The 26,370-nt window shown below is 46.6% G+C and overlaps 1 protein-coding gene across 1 annotated transcript in view; it reads right to left on the bottom strand.

Moving 5' to 3' along the window:
* Nucleotides 1-3,881: 3,881 nt before the first annotated feature.
* The window catches only part of SLC25A48 (solute carrier family 25 member 48), a 42,420-nt gene continuing 19,931 nt past the window's right edge, over nucleotides 3,882-26,370 (bottom strand). Inside the window, exons 5-8 of the mRNA XM_065875066.1 lie at nucleotides 20,562-20,819; nucleotides 17,897-18,030; nucleotides 7,435-7,564; nucleotides 3,882-4,251 (exon numbers count right to left, since the gene is read on the bottom strand). Coding sequence (XP_065731138.1) covers nucleotides 7,442-7,564; nucleotides 17,897-18,030; nucleotides 20,562-20,819 — 515 coding nt within the window. The 3' untranslated portion in view covers nucleotides 3,882-4,251; nucleotides 7,435-7,441. The remainder of the gene's footprint in view (nucleotides 4,252-7,434; nucleotides 7,565-17,896; nucleotides 18,031-20,561; nucleotides 20,820-26,370) is intronic.

Genomic DNA, 26,370 nt, shown 5'->3' with positions numbered 1-26,370 from the left:
GCTAAAATGTAATGGGCTTATTATACTTTAAAAATTCTCAGTTTTTACAGATGGCTAAAAGAGGCTCAACATCACTAATTATCAGAGAAATGCAAATCAAAACTACAATGAGGTATCACCTCACACCAGTCAGAGTGGCCATCATCAAAAAGTCTACAAACAATAAATGCTGGAGAGGGTGTGGAGAAAAGGGGACCCTCCTGCATCGTTGGTGGGAATGTAAATTGGTACAACCACTATGGAGAACAGCATGGAGGTTCCTTAAAAAACTAAAAATAGAGCTACCATATGATCCAGTAATCCCATTTCTGGGAATATATCTGGAAAAAAAACATGGTTTAAAAGGATACATGCATCCCAACTGCAGTGCTGTTTACAGTAGCCAAGACATGGAAGCAATCTAAATGTCCATTGACAGAGGAGTGCATAAAGAAGATGTGGTACATACATACACTGGAATATTACTCAGCCACAAAAAAGAACGAAATAATGCCATCTGCAGCAACATGGATGGACTTAGAGATTGTCATACTGAGTGAAGTACTGATAAGTCAGACAGAGAAAGACAAATATCATAAGATATCACTTATATGTGGAATCTAAAAAAATAGTACAAATGAACTTATTTACAAAAGAGAAATAGAGTTACAGATGTAGAAAACAAACTTATGGTTACCGGGGGGAAGGGGGGGGAGGAATAAATTGGGAGATAGGGATTGACATCTACACACTACTATATATAAAATTGATAACTAATAAGGACCTACTGTATAGCACAGGGACCTCAATACTCTGTAATGATCTATATGGAAAAAGAATCGAAAAGAGTAGATATATGTGTTCGTATAACTGATTCACTTTGCTGTACACCTGAAACTAACACAACATTGTAAAAATTCTGTTTTAATTTCTGTAAATGTTATAATCTACATAAACAAAAATTCCTTGCAGCCCTCCGTAATTTTACAGAGTGAAAGGACTGCTGTGGAGAGCCTCTGCTATAGAATAATGGTTATTGGTATTCTTTTTGCCATCCCCAGAAAGGCAAAAGGGCAAGTCTGAAGTTCTTCAAGACCAGGATACAGGCACCAAACCTGGTGCTTAGCGTGAAATTCTGTTCTGTCTTCAGCCTCTCTGAAAAATGGAATTCTGGGACTTCCCTGGCTGTCCAGTGGTTAAGACTCTGCAGTCCCAACGCAGGGGGCACAGGTTCGATTCCTGGTCGGGGAACTAAGATCCCACATGCCGCAGGACTCAGCCAAAAAAAAAAGGAAAAAAATGGAATTCCATTTGTAAACATATTCCTGAAGATGACACAGATCAGCCTGTACTAAGGTTCCCGAGGGCAGGATCCCTGCCATGGTCACCCAGCATGCCTAGCACAAGGTACAGAGTCAGATGCAACACACATCTTCTGGGTTGAGTGTATGACGTGTGGACTAAGGAAAACCCCCAAACTGTTGGTCCCAATGATTCCACAAGATTACCTCCTCCAGGAGAATCTAACAGGAAGTGGGGCCATTGCTGGTTGACCCCTCCCAGTACTGGCTACACATGAGGTTTGTCTGGGTTGGGGTCGAGTGCCTTCATTAAGGTTGAGGCCCATCCTTTTGCTGTACAGGTGGTGTTGTGTGTGTGTGTGTGTGTGTGTGTGTGTGTGTGTGCAGAAAGTATGCTGCAGGCTGTGTATAACTGGCACGGGGGTGGGCAGGGCAGGCAGAGGAAGGGCTGTTACTTAGAGCCTGAAGTTGGCCTGTGCAGATGAGCCAGCGGGAACCCGAGAAATAAGCGCCCAGCATGGAACCCAGCTCTGCAAATAGATGTGGCTTTATTTTTAAAAATTATAAAATCAATATATGCTCACTATAAAAGATTGAAACACTATAGTGGTGCACAGAGAAATCACCATCATCATCAAAGTAGAAATTCAAAGCCTTCCCCCAATTCCATATCCCCAAAATAGCCACTATTAAGTTTGGTGTGTATCCTTCCAGATTCTTTTCAATATCTATATAATTATGCATAATTAGAATATATTTATATAACATATATATATTTTAAAAATTAATTTATTTTTATTTTTGGCTGTGTTGTGTTGCTGTGCGCGGGCTTTCTTTAGTTGTGGCAAGAGGGGGCTACACTTCGTTGCAGTGTGTGGGCTTCACGGTGCCTTCTCTTGTTGCAGAGCATGGGCTCTAGGCATGCGGGCTTCAGTAGTTGTGGCTCACGGGCTCAGTAGTTGTGGCACGCAGGCTCAGTAGTTGTGGCGCACAGGTTTAGTTGCTCCGCAGCATGTGGGGTCTTCCCGGGCCAGGGCTCGAACCCGTGTCCCCTGCATTGGCAGGCAGATTCTTAACCACTGTGCCACCAGGGAAGCCCCAACATGTATATTTTTAAAGGAGTAACATCACACATTTTACCCTTCCACTTCATTTTTGCACTTAATATACGGCCAGCATCATATTTCCATGTTAACTTACCTCCTTAAATCACGCAGAGGAGCCAAGATGATCAAAAGAAACTGGGACAGGTTCTGACACCTGCAGAAGGTTGTTGTGGATCTCAGCTCATCAGGAGCACCCAGCAGAAGACCCCACCTGGCCTCGTGAACACAACACTCTTCTGAACAAACTGGCCACCAGCAGCAGCGCCAGGAAATGGTCTAGCTGAGGAGGACTTAAGAAACATGTTCTGGGTTGTGCTATACAAAACATCTCAGGTTCCCCCGGGAATGAACCAGATGCTAGTCAGCCTCTCTTCACCAGCATCCATAGTGCCCGCCGGGCCCAGCGATGCATGCAGACCCATCTCTCATGTAAACAGAACCGTCTCTAATACGCCAGAATGGAAGTACCACAGGGGCCCTTCACGGCTGTCCCCAACATCAAGGACAGCGTCTGCATGTAGTAAATGCTCAAAAATGTTTGATGACCGAAGGAATGAGCAAACATCCTGCTGCTAGCGGGGTGAAGAGTTTAAACCACAGCCTACAGAGCTGCCCGGGGACCACGCAGTGCCAGGGATAGTAAAGGAGAAAAATCAAGGAGACCATATTGAGGGTTTTATTTCAAGCAGGGAACCCTTTGCTACAGTAACAGCATAAGCTGAGGAGACTGAACACTTTCAACTCGGTGCCAGAGCCATGCTTTGTGTTGGTGCTGGGTCCGCTGGGAGAGGGGATTTTCAGAGACATTCTCCAAATCACTCAAGGGGGATGGGAGACAGTGGAAAAATCAAGGAAGACCCTTTCAAGGGGGAAAAAAGAGGTAGTGGTGGGGGAATCTAAGGATATTTTCCCCACCAGGATTTAAGCCAGGAATAGATGCATCATGCTGGCTGGTGGCGGCTTCCCAGGACGCTGTGTTGAGAAGGATTCGGGAGCTGCATTCAGCTCACGAGGAAGGGGCTGTATGACTGATTAGGGACGCTCTTGGGGGCGTGGAAGTGGCAGTGACATCATGGACACATAACAGCAAAAGAGCAGCGGCCTCCCCACGTGGTCCCAGGGAGAAGTAAAATTTAGATTAATGACATCATAATGGAAATCAGACTGTAGACAAAGAGTTCATTTTGTTCTGTTTTGTCCTCCATGTGAAAATAAGGCCCAGAGAACGCCCACCCGACCTGCGCTCAATGCCACCATCCCGGAGATGTTGCAGCCGCGCATGTCACTGTCCGGGGAAGAGAAACCTGCTACAAGGCTTCCCTGCCGCCCTGCCCACCTGAGGCAGCTGGGGAAAAAGAAGCGAGCTCGCCATCTGAGTTCCTCTCCTCACCTGTGTCGAGCGGGCTCCTCTCTGGGCCGGTGACATCCACAGGGGTCTAAGCAGAGGGAAGAATGAGGGTGGTCAGTCTCCTGGAAGCCAGGCGGAAGCATCTGATACAGAAATGTTTTTATTTGGGAGCTTCGAGACAACTCCAGCTCCTCTGTGAATTCCCAGTGAGTTTACAGCAGTCTTGGGGGCAGGGTCTATTTGATCCTGCTTGATATCAGGTGCCAGTGAGGATCTGCAATAGATGGTCATGAATCAAAGGTCCTTCCAAGCCAGCAGCTCAGCGGCCCCAGCCCAGAGGTGAGGAAGAGTGCTTGCAACTGGGAAAGCAGGGATTCCGGAGGTGAGATCGGTGGTTGGCTGAGGGTCGGCGGGGAGGCGTTCTTTCTCTTCAGTAAATTCGCTGCCGCAGGTTCTAGAGATGCCGCCATCAGTATCAGCTGTAGCAGAATGAGGCCCTGGTCAGGTGATGCTGGCTCTGGGAAGAAAGTGGAAAGGTAAGACTTTCATCTAACTGGGGTTATCAGTCAGCGAGATCCAGGAGTCAATCCATCTGAAAACTGTTTTAGCGAAGCAACACTGGGCAAAGTATCGCCATGAGAACAGACTGGGGAAAGGCTATGAGGTTGTCCGGGGTTATCTGTAAAAGTTCGATAAAAGATATTGTAGGGAAACATGTATCTTCCTGCCTTGAAAAATGAATTTTCCTGAAGTTGAAAGTGGGCCAATAAAGTTTGAATATCACAGCAGAGGGCGGACCAGCATCATTCCAGGAAAGTTCTGGGGGCAGGGGATGCTGGCGGGCCGGTAGGGATGGTGCAGTTGGATTCACAGGCCTCGGACCTGAGAATTCAGGTCAGTGCTTGGATTCACAAGCGCTGACCACTGAGCAGTGGTTGGGACCCCACTTCTACCACCAAAGGTCATCTTCCTCGTACAGTCTGATACTGATTTCTCCATGTGAACAGACAAAACTAACCACATCACAAAACCACCACCTTGTGCGGTATTTACTGGGTTTCAAATGATCCTTGGGTCACTCATATGTGTGATCTGGGAGCGAGATAACTGAGTGGATGAGTAAGAGGGAAGTGCTCTTCCTTCCCAGGACTTCGTGGGAGCCGGGGGCGGGGGGGGGGCGGGGGGAGGGCTCTGTATACGGTAGTTGGAAGGGGGCTGGAGCTGTTTGGGGCTTGACTCTATTCCCTGTAGGCACCTGGAAACAATTCCACGTCGTTCCCACCACCTGTGCCCAGGAATCGAGATAGACAGCGTCCCACCACTTTTTAGGCTCCCTAATTCTCTAACTACCTCATCCCACTCTGTCCTCAGTCTAGGTTACGAGGCGGACACTGGCTGCCTTGTCTTCAAAGAGTGGGTTTTACTGCTGCCTGGGGCATGACCTGCCCGAGACCTCAGCGTGACTTGATAAATTCAGATCCAGGACTCATTAAAGGGCTTTGGTGTTCTTGGATTAGAGGAGGAAGTTGAACTCCTTGGGTGAGGCTCGTTCAAGACAAGGCTCCGGAAGAGTCACTGGGAACGCCCTCCTCCACCTGAGTGGCACCAGCCCCCTTGCCACCCCAGCAAAGAAAAGGCACACAGACAACTGTGCCCCTTGTCCTATCAGAGCGCTTTCGGAAGGAACAGCTTCCAGTTGGGGCACTGCTCTGAAAGGTCAAATCCAGGACAGTCAGGATGGGGCTTGCTAGCAACGCCTTCTTCCCTCCTGAAGCAGCCAATCACCAGGGTGGCCACAAGTGGCAGGGTGCCATGGCTCAGGCAAGCGTCCAGTGACTCTGGGATCTGTGAAGCCTTGGCATTAAACCCGCTTTGCGGCTGAAGATTTAATGACATGGAAAAATGGTCCTGAACTAGCAAATGGGAGGAGTGAGTTATAAAATACTGAGTAAAGTTGGATCCCACTTGGGGGATAAAAAATGTTGGAAGAATATTAACAAGGTCATGAGATTACAGGTATTTTTATTTTGTTCTTTCTGTTTATTTGTATTTTCTATTTTTTCCTACAGTAAAAATGCATTGATTTTATGATAGGATTGTTTTAAAGTCACTTTCATCTGTTAAAAGGGGGATGTGGCCAGTATCTGAGCACAGCTTTAAGAACCAGACTTCTCTTCCCTGTCTTGGACATAACCCAAGTTCAGTGACTCTTTACCCAGGATATTTAATTATGCAAAATGTGTTGCTGCCCTTTTCCTTTAGTAAGAGAAGGCAAAACGCCAGAAAGCTGTGGCTATAGGTGCTTTAGTGAAAAGCTCAAGCATGTGATTTAAAGCCAGCGTCCAGGGCTGGGCCTGGGCTCATTCTCATGAGCCTGATCCATCCTGCCCTTCCCTTGGCTCTAGGGTCTGGTCCCATCCATGCATCCTAGCCAGACTCTGATGCCCCAGGGTAGTCAACAGGGAGGTTGGCTAGACCTTCCTAATGAAGACAATCCTTTCTGAGAGAATTTGCAGTCACCACGACTGAAGCAAAATGGTCTCTTGTCTTCTAGAAAATTCAGTGACTCATCCCACTTTGTCTTCTGAGCTCCGCACACAACTAGTTTGGGGCTAGAGAAGGAGAAACAGGGGAGGAAAAGAAGGGGAGGAATTGAGGGGATATTGGAAGTTGATCATCCGTCTACTCAACGGTGTTTCTGAGTGGCCATTTGTGTGCCAGGCTTCGTGAGAAGCACTAGTGATACAGAGGTGAAAACACAGTTACAGCTCTCCTGGGACCTTCGTGCTGGCTGGGGAGTGAGGAAAGTTGGCAGGCAGTTATAATGCAAGGGCATGTGGTAGGGACACAGCAGAGCCTACAGCAGGCACACATCCTCCTGGCTGAGACATCAGGGCAGGCTTCCTGGAGGAGGAGACCTCTACACCAAGGCTTGGACAACGAAGAGGAGTTGGTGAGGCCAAAAACAAGAGGAAGGCCTGAGAAGAGGGTGTCAGGCAAGGGCGGCATGCACAAAGACCCGGAGGCGAGAGTGGGGATGGTATGTTTAAGATGCTGGTGAGAACAAGGCTGTTGAGGACCGAAACATAACCTAGAGGGCAATGGGAAGCCACTGAGGACACTGGAGCAAGGGAGTCACTTGTTCAGATTTCTGTTTTTAGATCCCTTTGGCTGCAGTGACCTTTCTACAATGAGAACAGGAAAAGGAGAGGGTGAGGGAGGCAGGGATGGTATAGCAGAGGCTGTCCTCTAGAGCTCTGGGAGCCTGTCCTCAGACCTAGACTGAGTTCAGTAGGGAGGTGGGGAGATGCTGCCTGTGTAACAGGCTGTGGGTACCCTGGTTCCAGTCCTCAGTCTTGAGCCTGGGTTATTTAAATTGTGCAGTGAAGCTAAACACGCGTCTCTTCAAGGGCTGTTGAAGCTACTGAATGGGAAACAAGAGAGGTGAGCTCACTATAAACAGGTAAGTTCTGTGTCGACCTCAGTTACTGAGCGTCCAGCTCACCATCAGCCACAGGTGGGCATTTCAGAAGGGCTTTTTGATGACAAGAAGGGTGGCAATTCTAGCCCAGAATTAACACAGATTAAACAGGAAACAAATGACAGAGGGATATTTCAGAAGGCCACACCATTTTCACCTCAAAGAACAAAGTTTTAAGCTCCAGGAGGGCACAAGTGGCTGGGAAGGAGGTGCACTGACCTTGCGCTCAGGGGCTGGTCGCCACGTGGTCCCCGCGGATCGCCTGCAGCGAGAGCTCGTACCCAAGGAACATGGCCGCGCTCATGGGGAAGCCCCGCACGGCATTGACCGTGATGCCCCTGAAAAACACCTTTGGCAGGAGGCGGCGTTATCACAGGGCACTGACCTGCACCTTCCGCAGGGCTGCCACCGAGGGCAGAGCCAGGGCCGGCGCTGCTGCCCACCCACGCAGCCCCCTGTCCCAGGCTGGACCCTACAGAGCCCAAAGGACGGGAAAGGCGGAGACCCTCCCCGCTCAGCACACACACACCCCAGCCCCGCCTCCGCCCTCAGCCACGTGACTTCTGAAGGCGCGTTCCTTCGCAGGCCCGGTACGCATGCGCTACATACTGTGCGCCAACAGGTGAGCCCCGCGAACACCACATACACTCTGCTTAATTGTTGCGCTCTCTCGTGAGCATGCGCACACACGCTCGGTTCTTGGGACTCTGCAAGTCAGAGCTCCACACGCTTTGCAGTGGTAGAGCACCCGGCCATGACCAACAACTGTGACAGGGGCTTCACGGGACGTCCCCAAAGGGGCCGGGTAGGGGGAACTCAGGCCCTGCTCAAGGTGACACACCTGGAGTCCAGGTACAGTTTGCCAGTTAGTAGCTGTGTTACTTGGGAAAATAGCAAAGTCTCTAGAAGTCAATTTTCCCAACTGTCAAATGGGGGTAATAATACCATTGACCTCCTACAGTTTTTGAGGGAATAGATGAGACGTTGCTTTTAAAGGCATTTTCACAGTGCCTGTCCAGCAGTAAAGCACTCCTTAACTGTTGACAATCACACCACCATCCTTATTATCAGTAGTCACCACTTCATACAGAGTAAGCACTCCACTTTGCTCATTATATGAGCGCTGAGGAGTATTAGTACCAGTGGCCTAAACCCGGCCTTTAATACAAGAAGACTGTATTTGTCTTCACCCCTAGGGAATATGGTAAGATGCTTTCCTTCCACCCTGAATCTTCCTGCCTGGTGCTGGGTAGACACTGATCTCTGTGATGTGGCTCCAGCCCTTGGGAAGTTGATAACCTACTAGGGAAGATAAGCCCCATTCAGGAGTAACTACAGCATAACCTAGAACATGATGAGAATAAATAAAGGCCTTGGTGAGGGGTGGAATGGGGAGGAGCTGTCATTAAATGTCTTCTCTGGGAAGAGAGCACGTGTCTGAAGGCAAATCACTACCCACGTGTGAATGACCTGAGAACTGTCAGGTGCACGATGTAAACTTGTTTATTGATGCCCGTATAATTTACTGTTTACGGACTAGACCTGGTACTATAATTTTCAGAAGGTAGAAATCCCTTACATGTCCCCAATTTTCTTAGTTGTTGGACACTGTGATGTCAGGGTAGGTGCAGGCCACTGTCATGGGCCAGGACATCAGGTGACAGACATCCCTTCAGGAGAGGTGCCTGCACCATGGCACTCGTGGCAGCCTGGGACATGCAGCTTTGTCAGGAAGGAGAGAGAAGGGCCTCAGTGTACCTTGGGGGGTGAGAGAGCCTTGGCCCCAGGGAAGGGAGCTTAAGATCCCCAGAGGTGAGCAAGTCGCCCAGCCTAACCCTGGAGCAATTCAGGTAGGGGGCAGGAAGCCTCCTTGTGACATTAGGACTCCTCTCTAATGTCTAACCTTTATGGAATTCCACAGGCTCAGCCAGGGTGACTGAATAGCAGCAAGGAACTGGGTCAGCCTCTGAGAGGAAAATTCCATGCCGGGTGCACAGAGAGGCTCCCGTGTGCACCGGGGTTTGGCCCTGCAAGGCGAGGCAAGCCAGGCAGGACGCAGCTTGGAATGTGACCCTCCTCTCCCATAGCACTGGGCCGTGCAGGAGCCGTGGGCCACTTCAGGCAGCCAGAGTTCATGAACGCATGAACGAACGAACTCCTCGATGTGAAAAAAGAATGGTCTCTGGGGCTGAAAGCATCCTGGTGGTGGTTGTGGTAGTGGGGGATTCCTGGAGTGGAGGGAGGCCTTCAGATCCCCCGAGTGGCAGAACCAAAGAGTAACCAACACTGGTGCCTACTTACCCCTAGCTATGGCCTGCTCTGCTGTGAGGCCCAAAGATGGCAAAAATAGTGCAGAGCTACTGGCTATCACCTTGGCTTTTGGAACACAAAAACAGTAGACAGAGTCTTTCCTCATGAATCCTCAATGGCTCCCCACTTCCCAAGGTCAAGTCCATACCCTTCCCTGGCCTGCCAGGACCCACATGCTCTCTCCTTGCACTGCTCTGAGCTGCCTCTTACAGTTGACACTGTGGGCAGTATATTGGCCTGCCATTCATTCCTCCTAACAGGCCAGCTCTCTCTCACCACTGAGCCTCTTCTAGTCCCCTCTGCTGGAATCCTCCCCAGACTCGGCTATACCCTCTGGTAGCCCTGCCATGACCACCCTAAGTAGGATTATGGCCCGCTGTCTTCTGTGCCCTCAGTACCTCTGCCATCACAGCACTTCTCACACCATCCTCCAATCACCTATGACTTGTCTATCCCTTCATTAATAGTCCCAGTCAGAACTTCCCTGGTGGCGCAGTGGTCGAGAGCCCGCCTGCCAAGGCAGGGGATGCGGGTTCGCGGAGCGGCTGGGCCCGTGAGCCATGGCCGATGAGCCTGCGCGTCCAGAGCCTGTGCTCCACAACGGGAGAGGCCACAACAGTGAGAGGCCCGCGTACCGGAAAAAAAAAAAAAAAAAAGTCCCAGTCAGAGTAGTGACAACAGGGCTGTGTGTGTGGCTCACATCTGAATCCCCAGCATCTGCACGGTGCTTGGCCTAGAGGATCCTCTATAAATCTTATTAAATGAATCAGTGGATGGATGGACAGGCAGATGAATGAAGGAGTGAATGAATGAATGAATGCATGAACGAACAAACTCCTTGATGTGAAAAAAAAATGGTCTCTGGGCTGAAAGCATCCTGGTGGTAGTGGGGGATTCCTGGAGTAGAGGGAGGCCTTCAGATCCCCCAAGTGGCAGAACCAAAGAGTAACCAACACTGGTGCCTACTTACAAATGGTCCCCTCCATCTCTCCTTAGAGTCATCCAGTCTCATCCCACTGTCACAAATCCCCTCACAACAGTCACCTCTGTGGAGCTAGAGGACATCAAGTCACTCCTCCAGCCTCCTTATTGCAGATGACAGCTCTCCAAGTGTGAGCCATGGCTCATGTGGTTTAGGACGATCCTCGCAGCAGGCAGAGAATGGATCCAAAACTACCCCACCTTTCTTCCGTTCTGACTTGGGAATGCCCCAGAAGTCCATGGACTTACTAGTTCCCCTACCATAAAGACTGCTTTACTGGTAATCACTGAGTTACAAGGGGCTACTAAACTTGGGTACCATTGCCATTATTTCACTCCTTTCCAGTTCTTTACTATCACTGAGTTCTTCTTCCATAGGGAAGTGAGAATAGGTTGCAGCCTCAGTGAGCTGCAGTAAAACTGTTTGAGAATGCGTACTCCACAAAGCCAGCACTCAAGCTCACTAGGATTGGAGCCATCCCTCGGCCTTGGGAAAAGATGCTCCACCTGCCGCAGCTGGGGATCTGACTGTGAGACCACCCAACTTTCCAGGGCTGTATAAGATTATTTTTTTAATCATGTTACTATGTATGTTTATATGCAAGCACATATACAAACATACATAAATATACATACACACATATATGCTTGCGCTGTGAATATTTTGAAAATATATCACAAGAAACTTATAACAGTGATTGCCTTTGAGAGAAGACTGGCAGGGGGTCACAGGAGGGACATGTCGACAGTATATCCTCTTATACATTTTGAAGCTTCCTATGTTCACATACTACAATTTTTTTTTTTTTTTTTTTTTGCGGTACGCGGGCCTCTCACTGTGTGGCCTCTCCCGTTGCAAAGCACAGGCTCCGGACACGCAGGCTCAGCGGCCATGGCTCACGGGCCCAGCTGCTCCACGGCATGTGGGATCTTCCCGGACCGGGGCACGAACCCACGTCCCCTGCATTGGCAGGCAGACTCTCAACCACTGCGCCACCAGGGAAGCCCTACATACTACACATTTTTTAAGCAACTAATAAAAAATAATTTCAGTCAATGATGTGGTTAATCAAGTTGAATATTGCTATCTCTGCTTAAAACCTGTCTCTGACTATAAACTTTGGGTCAGACACTTTTGAGGTTAAGAAATCAATCATCTGACCTCAGTTGTTTTCTAGGACTTTGCTTTTAACAGAAGACAGTAAATTTTTGGAGGAAATAATATCAGCAATATATTTTGCTTCTACAGGACTTTTTGGAAAAATGATACATTAATATTTGGGGAAATAGAAAAAAAATCTCAAATAAAACCTGAGCATCTCTTTTGAATCTCTCTTATGTGTCACTCTGTATTTGTTGGTTGAATCACAAACTGTGCTTCTGCTAAAAAAATACAAAAAACAATTGATTCAACATCTATTTATGATAAAAGTAATAAAGGCCATATATGACAAGCCCTCAGCTAACTTCTTAATCAATGGTGAAAAGCTGAAAGCATTTCCTCTAAGATCAGAAAGCATTTCCTCTAAGAAGATCCACTCTTGCCACTTTTATTTAGCATAGTATTGGGAGCCCTAGGCACAGCAATCAGAGAAGAAAAAGAAATAAAAGGAATCTGAATTAGAAAAGAAGAAGAAAAACTGTCACTGTTTGCAGATGACATGATACTATACATAGAAAATCCTAAAGATGCCCCCAAAAAACTACCAGAACTCTTCAATGAATTTAGTAAAGTTTCAGGATACAAAATTAATATACAGAAATTTGTTGCTAACGATGAACTATCAGAAAGAGAAATTAAGAAAACAGTCCAAGAGTCATGGACATATACACACTAACAAACGTAGTAAGGTAGATAGCTAGGGGGAAGCAGCCGCAAGGCACAGGGATATTAGCTCGGGGCTTTGTGACAGCATGGAGGGGTGGGATGGGGAGAGTGGGAGGGAGGGAGACGCAAGAGGGAAGACATATGGGAACATATGTATATGTATAGCTGATTCACTTTGTTATAAAGCAGAAACTAAAACACCATTGTAAAGCAATTATACCCCAATAAAGATGTTTAAAAAAAAAAAAAGAAAAGAAAACAGTCCCATTTACAACTGCATAAAAAATACCTAGGAATAAATCTAACTAAGGAGGTAAAAGGTACTTGGTAAACTATAAGACACTGAAGATGACACAAACAGTTGGAAAGATATACCATGCTCATGGATTGGAAGAATTAATATTATTAAAAAGACCATACTCCCCAAGGCAATCAACAGATGAAATGCAACCTCTATCAAAGTATCAATGGCATTTTTCATGGAACTAGAACAAATAATTCTAAAATTTGGATGGAAAAACAAAAGACCTTGAATAGCCAAAACAATCTTAAGAACAAAGAACAAAGCTAGAGGTACCATGCTCCCTGATTCCAAACTATACTACAAAGCTACAGTAATCAAAACAGTATGATACTGGCACAAAAACAGACACATAGATCAATGGAACAGAATAGACGACCCAGAGATGAACCCATGCTTATATGGGCAATTGATCTATGACAAAGGAGGCAAGAATATACAATGGGGAAAATAAAGCCTCTTCAATAATGGTGTTGGAAAAACTGGACTACTTTCTCACACCCTATATAAATGCCAAGTGGATTAAAGACTTAAACTAAGACCTGAAACCATAAAACTTCTAGAAGAAAACATAGGCTATACATTCTTTGACATCAATCTTAGCAATATTTTTTGAGATCGGTCTCCTCAGGTAAGGGAAACAAAAACAAAAATAAACAAGTGGGACTATATCAAACTAAAAAGGTTTTTCACAGTGAAGGAAACTACCAGCAAAATGAAAACGCTGCCTACTGAATGACAGAAGATATTTGCAAATGATATATCTGATAAGGGGTTAATATCCAAAATATACAAAGAACTCATATAACTCAACATGAAACAACCAAACAACCCAATTAAAAACTGGGCAGAGGACCTGCAAAGACATTTTTCCAAAGAAGACACACAGATGGCCAACATAAACATGAAAAGATGCTGAAAGTCACTAATCATCAGGGAAATGCAAATCAAAACCACAATGAGATAGCACCTCACCCCAGTCAGAATGGCTATTATCAAAAAGACAAGAAATAACATGTGTTGGTGAGGATGTGGAGAAAAGGGAACACTCGCACACTGTTGGTGGGAATGTAAATTGGTGCAGCACTATGGAAAATAGTACGGAGGTTCCTCAAAAAAAATTAAAAATAGAACTACCATACAATCCAGCAATTCCACTCCTGGGTATTTACCTAAAGAAAATAAAAACACTAATTAGAAAAGATACATGCACTCCTATGTTCATTGCAGCATTATTTACAATAGCCGAGACTGAATTAAATATTGACATTTGTGAAAACATGGATGGACCTAGAAGGTATTATGCTAAGTGAAATAAGTCAGAGAAAGACAAATACTGTATGATTTCACTTATATGTGGAGTCTAAAAAACAAAACAAATGAACAAACATAACTAACCAGAAACAGAGTCATAGATACAGAGAACAAACAGGTTGTTGCCAAAGGGGAAGGATGTTGAAGAGGAGAGAAATAGGTGAGGGAAATTAACAGGTACAAACTTGCAGTTACAAACTAAATGAGTAATGGGTATGAAATGTACTGTGTGAGGAATATAGTCAATAATTATGTAATATCTTTGTATGGTGACAGACGGTAATTAGACTTATCATGGTGATCATTTTGAAATTCATAGGAACATCAAATCACTATGTTGTGTACCAGGAACTAACAAAGTGTTGTAGGTCAATTATACTTCTAAAACAAACAAATAGAGAAAAAGAGATCAGATTTGTGGTTACCAGAAGTGAGGGGTGGTGGGAGGGCATGTACAACATGTAATGTACAACATGATAAATATAATGAACACTGCTGTACATTATGTATGAAAGTGGTTAAGAGAGTAGATCCTGAGTTCTCATCACAAGGAAAAAAGTATTTTTCTATTTCTTTAAGTTGTATCTATATGAGGTGATAGATGTTCACTAAATTTATTGTGGTCATCATTTCATGATATATGTAAGTCAAATCATTATGCTGTACACCTTAAACATCTACAGTGCTGTATGTCCATTATATCTCAATAAAACTGGAAAAGAAAAAAAAACAACTGAGGTGAGAATTCTAGGAACATGGCAGAGTAGAAAATACCAGGACTCTGTCTCCTCACCTAGATAACTATTACACAGACAGAATTTGTCTGATGTAACTACTTTAGAACTCTGGAGTTTACTGAAGGCTTCCAACTTCCAGGAGAGGGTTTGGGCAGTGGTTAATTTCAGTCAATGTCAGCATTTAGCACAGTAGCAGCTACCCATCCCCCATCCCAAGCCCTTTGGCAGGCATCTATGCACATGTTCCTGGAGTAACCTGCACACAGCTTGTGGGAACCAGGGTGGGCAATGAGAACCTTGTCCTCCAAATACTGGACATCTGTGTTCTGGTCACTGATTGCTCTTTCTGATCATGAGGTGCAAAGAGGAGGGCAGTCATTCTTGTTTAACCTCCCCCTCCATCTTGCAAGCCCCTTGTTCACTGGCTGAAATTCACTTCCAGGGAATTTAAAGGGATGGTGCCCCTTTCCCTTCCCTTCATTTCTCTCTTTTTCCTCTTTTGGGAGTCAGACATTAAAGACTAGGACATTCAAAAGTGACTGCATGTATGAGGAAAATTAGAAAGTGACTGCGCATGCCCAGGGAAAGGCACAGGCTCAGAAAAACACTGAGAAAACCTTAAGTTTACACCTCAGATTGATCATTGGCACAGAGATAGTCTACAGCAATCAAAAATAATAACAAAACCCACCATACCCTGGGGAAGAGGGAGAATTGGATTTCTAGAGTTACCACATTATTAGATTCAAGTGTCTAGTTTTCAATAAAAAATCACAAGGCATATAAGAAACAGGAAAGTGTGGTCCACTCAAAGAAAAAAAATCAAAATAAAATGTCCCTGAAAAAGACCTGATAGCATATCTACTTGACAAAGACTTTAAAATATCCTTCTTGAAGATGCTTGAAGAACTAAAGAAAGATGTGAAGAGAGTCAAGAAAATGATATGTGAACAAAATAGAAATATCAATAAAGAAATAGAAAACCCAGAGAGAAAGCAAACAAATTCTGGAGCTGAAAAGCACTGAATGAATGAATGAATAACTGAAATGAAAAATTTACTAGAATGATTCAAAGGTTTATTTGAACAGACAGAGGAAAGAATCAGCAAACTTAAAGATAGGACAAGAAAAATTATTGGGTCTGAGAGACAGAAAGAAATAACATTGAAGAAAAGTAAACAGAGTCTAAGGGACTTGTGGGAAACTATCAAACAGAGCAACATATTCATTGTGGGAGTCCAAGGAGAAGAGAGAGAGAGAGAGAGAGACAGAGACAGAGAAACAGAGAGAGAGAGACAGAGAGAGAGACAGAGAGAATATATGAAGTAATAGGGCCAAAAACTTCCCAAATATGATGAAAGACATGAATATAAACATCAAAGAAGCTCAATGAACTCCAAGCAAGATGAATTCAAAGAGACCTACAAGAAGACACATTATAATAAACTTTTGAAAGACAGAGAATCTTGAAAGCAGATAAAAAGTATCCTCTATAAGACTTTTAGCAGATTACTCATCAGAAACTTTAGCAGCCAGAAGGCAATGGGCGAATATATCCAAAGTGCTGAAAGAAAAAGAACAAAACTGTCTTCTTGACAGTTTCTATATCCAGAAAAACTATCCTTCAAGAGTGAGAGAGAAATCAAGACATTCCCAGATAGACAAAAGCTGAAGGAGTTCGTTACCACTAGATCTACCCATAAGAAATTCTCAAGAGAGCCCTGCAGGCTGAAATAAAATCACTAGACAGTAACTTGTAGCTGTATGAAGAGATACTGTAAAAATCTCACAAAAGGTAAATACATGGGGAGAGTGACACTAGCATCATGGCAGCCCCAAATGTCCCTTATTTTGTCCTCAGTTCAACAACAAAAATTCAGCATCCATCCATGAACAAAAGTGCCTCTGTGGGAGTTGTGGGATCCAGCACCATATACCAAGGGACCCAAGAGGAGTCCTTCCCACCTGTGCATCAGCTAATAGGCAGACAGACCTCAGTACTGGCAGTGAAACCTGCAGTAGCCTGTGAATTGGCTCCAGCCACTCTTGGCTGTAGTCCAGGAGCAGCTGGAGAACACTGACTTGGGAGGTCACACACAGATGAGAGAGCCTTTGTGGAAGTCCAGGTTTCCAGAGGACAAGCTCTGGCACTCCATTGGAGCAAAAAAACAGAAGTTTGGACACACTGGAGTGGCAGTTAGTAAGGATTGGAGGCCTTGGGATGAGGCAGTCACGTGAGATAAGGCCCATAGGTCAGTAGTAACATTAACCCTAATAAAACTACTAATGCAAATGCTAAACAGATGACTCTTTCTAAATGTTCTCTATGTGTTATACATTAAACTGAGCACTTTTTATATGCCTAATTTAATTTAACCTACAAATATCTCTGCTGCTCATGGTAGGGGTGATTATCATTGGAGAAATTGAGGCCCAGAGAGGGGAAGCTTGCCTGGATTCCCCCAGTTCACAAGTAGCCAGGCCTGGCTTTGCACTTAAGTCTGCTGACTAAGAGGCATGCCAAGAAAGCCAGGGGCCCATTCAAGGAAGAGCAAGCATGAGGGTACTAGGGGGTATAGTGGGAGGCAAGAAAGATGGGGATGTTTATAACTTTGGACACTAGATGTGGAAACCTGATCTTCATTCTGAGATAGTTTAGAGGCAAGTAGAGGCTTGGGTTTAGGATAAGCCCTTTAGGTTCAGGAGAAGGAAGACAAGGCTTCCTGGAGGCTGCCTCAGTAGCCGAGACCAGAGGTGATGGGGTCTGGACTTGTGTGGGGTGGAAAGCAGAAGACAGATCAGGGAATTGGAACCTGCAAGATGTGATCACTGAGGTGGTTCTGGGAATTCCCACTTAAAGGAGGGGTGAGGCTGAGGTGCTAAGCAGGGAGTGAGGAAGGAGCTCCTAGCCTTTCTGGATGAGGAGGCCAGCTTTGGTAACACAGATGTGGGTCCAGACCCCGGCTCTGCCACATACCAGCTGTGTGACCTCAGGTAGGTTACCGGTCCTCTCTGAACCCATCAGCTGGGTGCACACCCACTTCTTCCTCCAGGCCGGGGCAAGGACTGGATGAAACAAGTGCTTCATAATTTAACAGCCAGCACCTCGGTTTCCTGATTCCCTTCTCTTTAGTCTCACATCTTCCAAAATCTCTGACCCTACCTTCCAGGGACTGACACTGACCCTTGCATGACTGCTGTGGGGCTTACTTTAAGACCTTCCTTCTGGTAACTCTGGGAGATACAGTCCAGGACACCTTTGTATTTGTTTATATAAACCCCGTCAGCTTGCAGTCGACTCTTCACGACATCCATAGGAGTTGCTGTCCCCCAAGAAATTGCTCCTGTTAAGAGAGAGACAAATAGGTATCAGGGGCTGGCTGGTTGGGGTCTGGAGGGGACCCGGCTCCCTGCAGATTTCCACCATTCAGAGGCTTAATATGCTGCTGGGGGACGTGGAAAGAGCTCAAGGTCAGGACCTATGAAGGGGGTTCTTGATCCTCCCTCGCCACTTGCTGTGGGACTTTGCAGAAGTCTCCTGCCACCTCTAGGCCTTGAGTTTGTCTTCTGTAAAATGGGCCAGCAGCACCTATCTTCATGGGGTTGCTATGAGGACAAATAACCTGATGTATGTGAAGCATTTAGCACGGTGCCAGGTCCATCGCTAGTGCTTCCTAAGCAGAAGGATTTATTAGCAGCTTTTATTGGAGGAACAGGAACAGGCCCCATAGTACCTTCCGGGCACAGGGGAGAGAGACCAGGGTGAGGCCTGAGGCTGAAGGCTGGCAGCTCCCCAGAGGCAGGATTTACTCTGAACATGAAGAAGACGCTAAACAAGCACTTTCACATAGCCTGCTTGCCAAGGAAGGGTCAGCTTAGGGATTGCAGAGAAGAGCAGGGTCAGGTCTTTAAAAAGCTCTTATCTTTTCCAGTGATGTGGAATAGAAGCCTTAGGACCATGTGCCACTGGGTCATCTTCATTGGATAAGTTCAGGTGTCCTGGTTTGAGTACTTTGTGACTTTAATGGACTCTAAGAAAACAACGCCAGGTTATTGTATAAACAGAGAAATTGGCACATTCTTTGATGGGGAGAGAAAAACAAACCGATGTCAAAGTCCAAGGCAGCTGGTTTGCAAGGTTTTGTAACTGCTGCCCAGCGGCTCCCAAAAGAGGCCTTAGCCTGTCCCCAGCCCCCTGCCCATCCCAGCCTCCTGCCCTTGGTCCTCTGGGAGCCCTCTGGACCTCTCGTCCCTCCTGCCTTCTTCCAGGATAAATGGGGCCGCTTTCCCTGGAGTCAGCCCAGGTGCTGCCCTGGCACACTCCCCTGTTCTCAGCCCATGGGCGAGGGTATTACAAAACCAGGTTTGACTGCCAGGCCACACGCATCTGCTCTCACCAGAAATGAGAGCAGCCGGGGCCTGTTTGCCTTCTCAGTCAAGAAGTACTTATTGAGCACTTACTGGGAGCTGGCACAGGCCAGGCCTCAGGCACAAGGTGGGGAATGGGAACACTGGGGTCTGGTGGCTAAGATGTGGGCTCTGTTATGTGTTTCCTAAGTTTCAAGCACAGCTGATTAGATAATGAAGAGGAGGGATGACAATTTTCTTCTGTCCAGTGGATCTTTCCCATCAGCATCAAACATACCATGTTATCTGCCTTTTTTTTTTTTAATTTTTATTGGAGTTTGGTTGCTTTACAATGTTGTGTTAGCCTCCACTGCAGAACAAAATGAATCAGCCATACACATACAGACATCCCCTCCCTTCTGGACTTCCCTCCCATTTAGGTTACCACCGTGCATCAGATAGAGTTCCCTGTGCTATACAGTATGTTCCCATCAGTTATCCGCCTTCTTGAGAAGCAATCGACTCTTGACTTCCGTACCCCTCTCTGACTATAGCTGTGTTTCTCTCTTTCCCGATACAGCACATTCAAATCTCTCAGAAGTGTTTTTTGTCCTTGGGTTCTCCAATTTCTTTCATCCCATTCTCTCTTGATCCCACTTCCATCAGGTTTTCACACCCTTCTCTTTATCAAAATGGGTCTTGTCAAAGTCCCTGGTGACCTATGCATTGCTAAATCCAAGCAGTGGGAATAGCAAGTGCAAAGGCCCTGTGGTGGGGAGAGAGCCAGGCACAGTCAAGTTGCAGGAAAGAGACCAGCATGGCTGGAGCAGAGCAAAGTAAGGGGACGGTAGCAAAAAAATGAGTGCAGAAGGGTAACAGGCAGCTGGAATGCTGATGGTCTTGAAACCATTGCAAGGTCATTGACTTTTACCCAAGGTGAAATGGGGATGCAGCCTGGGTTCTGAGTAAGGAGGTTAAGTCCAGTCCATGGTCACAAAATGACTAAGTGTGGATTTGAACTTGGATCTTTCTGACTGCAGAGTCCCTACTATACTGTCTACATTAGCTGTGTGACCTTGAGTTGGTCACGCTGAACCTGTTTTCTCACCTGAAAAATGGGGAGACTGATTCCTACCTTCTGGGGCTAATGAAAATTTCACATTGGAAAGGTTTGCAGGGTGCCAGTATTCAAAAAAGGTGAGCCATGATAACAGATTTTCTTTTCAAAGCTCAGTGATACCTGACACAGAGTAAGTGCTCAAAATATACCTTCCAGCTGAAAGCTGTAAGAGTCCAAATAGGGACTCAGAGAAAAGGGAATGGGAGAAAGAGGGGGGACCATTCCCCATTCCTAGCCCTTCATCTGCCTGGCTAGGTCTGGCCATAGCAGGTACTTAACAGAGAATTGTTGGATGAGTGGCTGGATGAACCCTGCCCTTCCCCAGGGCCGAGAAGGGTATGGTAGGCTCCCCAGCTGTCTTGCTGTCATGGTCAGCATGGGGGCAGGGATCAGCCACGCCGCCCTTACCTGCCATGCCTCCCGCCAGCCACACAGCACAGGGGCTGGGGCCTGTGTGGGCCTCGGGCGTAATCCAGTCACTCAGGAACACATAAGGGATGAAGTAGAGGCAGTAGCCCGGGACGTCCCGCAGCAGCATGGCACTGGCGCCCCGGTACAGCCCTGCCAGGCCTTCAGTCCGCACGATGGTTATGATGCAATGCACAGGCCCCTGGTAGGCTGGCTGTTCCCCAAGAGCTGCCACCCTGGGCTTCAAAGCGAGGTTGGCTGCAAAGACAGGGCAAAAAGATAGCAAGTGACCTGGGGGCAAGAGAATGACCGCTGTCTGGCACTGGAGTCAGCCCAGCCCATTGACAGTTCCTGCTCACGTCACCAATTGATTTTTACCGAAACTTCTGACCGTCTTGGCAACTCAAACAGGGATTCTGAAGTCCCAGCAAGGAGCTCCTGCCAGCATGTGCAGCCAGACTGGACAAAATCCCAGCCAGGTGATAAAGCGCCTGTTGCCTTGGGATGCCCAGAGGTTCTCGGTCAACCATCACTATGTCTTTTTGAGTAGATGTGACTGCACGATGCCTTGGATCAAATCTGCTGAGGCATACCAAGCTCCTTCCTGAAGCAGAGGCTGGAAAATCCAACACACTCTGTGTGTGTGTGTGTGTGTGTGTGTGTGTGTGTGTGCGCGCACGCTCGTGCCTAGTGTGGTAAAAAGTGTATGAGATTGACTGTCCTGGTTCCAAATCCTGGCCCTGCTTACCAACTTTCTGACCTTGGTAGGCACCTTTTTAGCCTCTGTTTCCTTACCTTTGAAAAGGGGACAGGCCAATACTGTATTGTATACTTGAAAGTTGCTAACAGAGCAGATCTTAAACATTCTCACCACATACACACACAAAATGGTAACTCTGTGAGGTGATGGATGTGTAAACTGACCTTATCTCGGTAATCATTTCACTATACATACGTGTACCAAATGATCACATTGTGCGCCCTAAACTTACACGAGGCTGTATGTCAGCTGTGTCTCAATAAAGTTGGAAAATTGTATCTTTTAAATAAAAAAGAGAACAGGCTGTTGTGAGTATAAACAAGGTAATACCTGTAAAGAGCTCAGCATGGTGCTAGGAACACTGTAGGGGCGCAATGTTATCACCAGATTATTACTGAGACCAAGTTGACTGGTGTGAGCTGGGTGCAGGATGCACTGGCTGGAGGGCTGGACATGTTCTCACTGACTCTCTCCAGCCCTGGCCAGGCTGTGACCTGAAACAGCTGTAGGGCAGTACTGGTGCCATTGGCCCCTCAAAGTCCAGGGGCACAGGGTGCTGTCTCCTTAGCTGACCTCTGGGGTCTCTGCTGGCAGATCATCAGTTGTTATATCAGTAGCTCCTTTACAGGATGTGTGTAGACAGCAAGTAGTGACTCTGTCTGTCTCTCTAATTCTTCCATTGGGCTTCTTCCATCTCCCTGCCTCATGCCTGTCTACTCTGCTACGGACCTTTTATTTATTTTTATTTTTATTTTTTTTTTGCGGTACGCAGGCCTCTCACTGCTGCGGCCTCTCCCGTTGCGGAGCACAGGCTCCGGACGCACAGGCTCAGCGGCCATGGCTCACGGGCCCAGCCGCTCCGCGGCATGTGGGATCCTCCCGGACCGGGGCACGAACCCATGTCCCCTGCATCGGCAGGCGGAATCTCAACCATTGCGCCACCAGGGAGGCCCCTGCTACGGACCTTTTAGCACAGCTTTGACTCACGGCCAGAGAGACCTCCTAGTCCCAGTGCAGATAAAGCGGACTCATGTTCTCAACTTTCCCTTCTTGAAGAACTAACATGACATGGCCAGGACAGAAACAGAATGAAGCTTGCCTGTGACCACATGCGTATTTTGCCACCTGGGTTTAATTCCCTGTAAGCACCCTCTCAATGGGGTTTTACACATGCTGGCTAAGAGACAGATCACTTTTGTTATATAGGTGAACATCCAAGCCCCCTACATAGCCCCATCTTTATCAAATGAAGATTAGGAAAAACTACTCAGCTTCATGATGCCACAGTCCAAACCGGAGATTTAGGAGTAAAGTACAACCTGTCCTTTTCACTCAACCCAGAAGTAGACGAGGTCCAGGGGAAGGTTCTTATTTGCCTGGAAAGTATGCTTGAACAAACTAACCCCGTATTTTCTTTCTACGTTGGGGGAACAGAGGCATCCTGGCCACGTACATTAGGCCAACTACAGCGTGGGCAGGAGGCTGAGTCTCATTCTATAGTCTATAGCAGGGAGTGAGCAGGAGTGGTGGCCAATTTTAGGGGCACAGGGCCCTCTGAGCTCAGAGCAAGATCAGACACTGTGGTCTTTGAGAATCCACTGAGAGGTCACTGAACACCCCTTTCTCTCCCAAATCCACTATGATACCACCAGGGTCATCCTGGGAAATTTTGACATTAGCCCACATAGATGTTAATTGTCCCAACATATAAACTTTGCCTGGGCCATGCTCATGTCGAAGTAACAGTGATCTGTCCCAGGAGTCAAGGTTTTCATGAATCAACTGTGGGTATGATGTAGCTTTCAGAAGTTACTGATTGAAAGAGAATGTCCTGATAACATTCTGCTTGTGTGAGGGACAGATGTTGAAAAAAAACTTGTCCAACCTCCAACTGACTTTGTCAACAAAAAACCTGTACTTTTTTCCTTTTCTTTTCAGGATAATCAATAAGGAAATTCTCTCACATTCTCCCAGGGTTGTAACATAAGTGATCTAGCTTTTATTGCTTGAAAATGATCCATTTACAATTATTACAGCAATAGAATTGTCATGGTGACCTGGAATACTGACCCGAGTCTGAACTGGTGGCCAAGGCCTTCTGGACACAAGTTGATACTGTGAAGCCCTTGGAACTCCTTCCAGCTCCCTCAAACCCAATATTTTTTTTTTTTTTTTTTTTTTTTTTTATGCGTTACGCGGGCCTCTCACTGTTGTGGCCTCTCCCGTTGCGGAGGACAGGCTCCGGACGCGCAGGCTCAGCGGCCATGGCTCACAGGCCCAGCCGCTCCGCGGCATGTGGGATCCTCCCAGACCGGGGCACGAACCCGCGTCCCCTGCATCGGCAGGCAGACTCTCAACCACTGCGCCACCAGGGAAGCCCAAACCCAATATTTTTAAAGAAACTTCTTATTTGGAAATAATTTCAAATTTGCAAAAAAAAAAAAAAAAAAGTACAAAAAAGGAAAACTGTACACAGAACACCTTTACCCAGATTCACCTATTGTTAACATTTTACCTTATTTGTTTTATGGTTTGTACGCTCCCTCCCTCCCTCCTCCTCTTCTCCCACTCCGCCCCCCTACTTTTCACTCAAGCACGTGTGTACAATTAAACTGAACAGATGCCTTTGTCCCCGTGCCTAGACTTTGCCTGGGCCATGCTCATCTCCAGGTAACAGTGACCTGACTTGGAGTCAGGGTTTCCACGAATCAGCTGCGGGTACAATGTGGCTTTCAGGAGTTACTGATAGAAGGAGAGAATCTGATAAAATTGGAAAAATACTTGGCCAAACGAGAACCGGCCTTGACGTCAAGACCCAAACCAGAACCAAATCTGTACTTTCATTTTTTTCTCCCAAAATAAGCAATAAGGAAATTCTTTTGCACACACATGCATACATAATTTTATTCTCTGACCCATTTCAGGGTGAGTTACATACAAAATGGTCCTTTACGCCTAAATACTTCAGTCTGTGTTTCCTAAGACTCGGGATACCATTCTACATACTGTGGGACAACAGCCGGGTTCATCATCTACATGGACAATACTTGTATCTAATGTACTGTCTATGCTCATACCTTCCTGTGATCTCATGCTGACCTTTAGAGTGTTCCTCCCCAACCCCCAGGACAGGATCCAGTCTATCATGTATTATATTTAGTTGTCAGGTCTCTTTAGCTTCCTTTCATTTGGAGCATTTCCACAGCCTTTCTTGGGTTTTTTTTTTATGACACTGCCATTTTTCAAGACTACACCACCCCCTTTCTTGTTAACAGAACTTTCCTTATCTGAGGTTTGTTTGATGTGTCCTTGTTATTACATTGAGATGATGCATTCTTGGCTGGACTTCTTCCCTGTTCTTAAGTCTCACCTTTTTTCCCATGAAGACCAATCACACTTAATAGCCCTTGTCTTCTCCTCTGGCCTCCTCTGCCTGTTGTTATTAGTTTGTTTTTTAACTGAGGTATAATTTACATTCCATAAAAGGTGTAGCTTGTAAGTGCACAGTTGGTGAGTTTTGACCATGGCATGCACCAGACACCATATCCTACTGAGAAAATGACATCTTAGACTTGAAATAAACTGTGTTGGTTACTCAGGCAGAGCAAAGAAGCCTACCCAGCCTCTCCTGCTTTTCAAGGCAAAAGGATTCTGTGACATCAATGACGTGTCACTCAATGAGAAGCAAATCTCTTTCGGGTGACAGTTGTTATGGGCCCACCTACTTTAGCAATAGTGGTATGGACAATTCATAAGGGACCACAAGGCAGAAGACCGCTGGGATTCTGATCAGTTGCTCAGACCACAAGATGCTCTGTGGCTCAGCTGGAGAAGGAGTTGCCCAGGAGCCTTGGCAGCTAGACTTTGAAAAGCGCCGAATCAGAGCTTCCAGTAACTCTAGCAGTGGACCAAATTTAGTTTGTGTAAAACAAATTTTGGTGACCCTTAAGAACTGACTTGGGAGGTTGCTGGCAAGCAGCTCTTGGAAGTATGCACAACTGATGCATATGGATTTGTCTTTGTGCAAGGAACCCAAGGAAGGAAGTAGGCACCCTGCTCACACTGAACCATTGCCCCTCAGCCTGTTGTTCTAGAACCTTCAGGGCTTTGGCTTGGGGTGCACACGTGCAAGTGAAGGGTTCACATTAGGTATATTTCCTTCTAGAATGAAATGTATTTAGTTTCTCTAATGAGAATTTTTTGTTCGAAAATGAGGATAAGATGATGAATCAAATTTTGATTATTTCTTACCATGAGCACTTTGTCATTAAGGCCATTTTCTGCTGTACTCTCTAAATCAAGAGTCTTTTACTATGATAGGTGGAGTTACACTCAGGATGCCTGTGGTGTTCTTTGTTTTCCCAAATTCATTTAGGGTCAACACAAGCACCCTACACCGAGACGAGCAGGATGTTCAAAGTTGATAAAGTTGCCCCCCACCCTGCTCCTAACCTTCACCTAGGAGCTTAGGAAGGCCTACACAGTTCTAAAAAGACCCCTCCTCTGGGCTCCCCTGCCTTGTCCAGCTCAGTCCCCGCCATCGCTCCTCGGAGCGCACACTGTGGCTGTCTGGCTCAGCAGCAGTGCCTGGTGCCTTGCTTGCTGGCTCCTGCCTGGGCCAGGAGGTCCCTCTGTAGGCAGGTGCCTCTGCAGGGAGCTCTGCAGAGAGTACGGCTGTCCAGGTTTGGCCAGTTCTAACAGGTACACATGCAACCACTCCTTGGGGGGTCCTCCCACCTCAGAGAGGCTGCACTGGCCCAGATGCAGGCTGAGGTCCCCACAGATCTGCCACTAGTGCCCCTCTTCTCAGAACTCAGGGTCCTGTCACTGCATCCCGCTGTACCCTTCCCGGACACAAACACGAACAAGTTTCACTTCTTTCCTTTTTCAGGCAATGCTGTTCAATTTCTTCAGTGGGTCATGACCTTGGAAACAGGAAAGTCAGCTGAAACACAGTGACTGGTCACTGATCCACTGAGGTAAGGAGGGCCCAGGCCTCAGGAGCCTCTCTGGAAGGGAGAGCACCACCAGTCCTCCTCTGTGTGCCTA

The sequence above is a fragment of the Phocoena phocoena genome, chromosome 3 (assembly GCF_963924675.1).
Source record: "Phocoena phocoena chromosome 3, mPhoPho1.1, whole genome shotgun sequence".
In the NCBI taxonomy this organism is placed as follows: domain Eukaryota; kingdom Metazoa; phylum Chordata; class Mammalia; order Artiodactyla; family Phocoenidae; genus Phocoena; species Phocoena phocoena.
The sequence above is the reverse complement of the archived record's forward strand: the minus strand, read 5'-3'. Positions and strand labels throughout refer to the sequence as shown.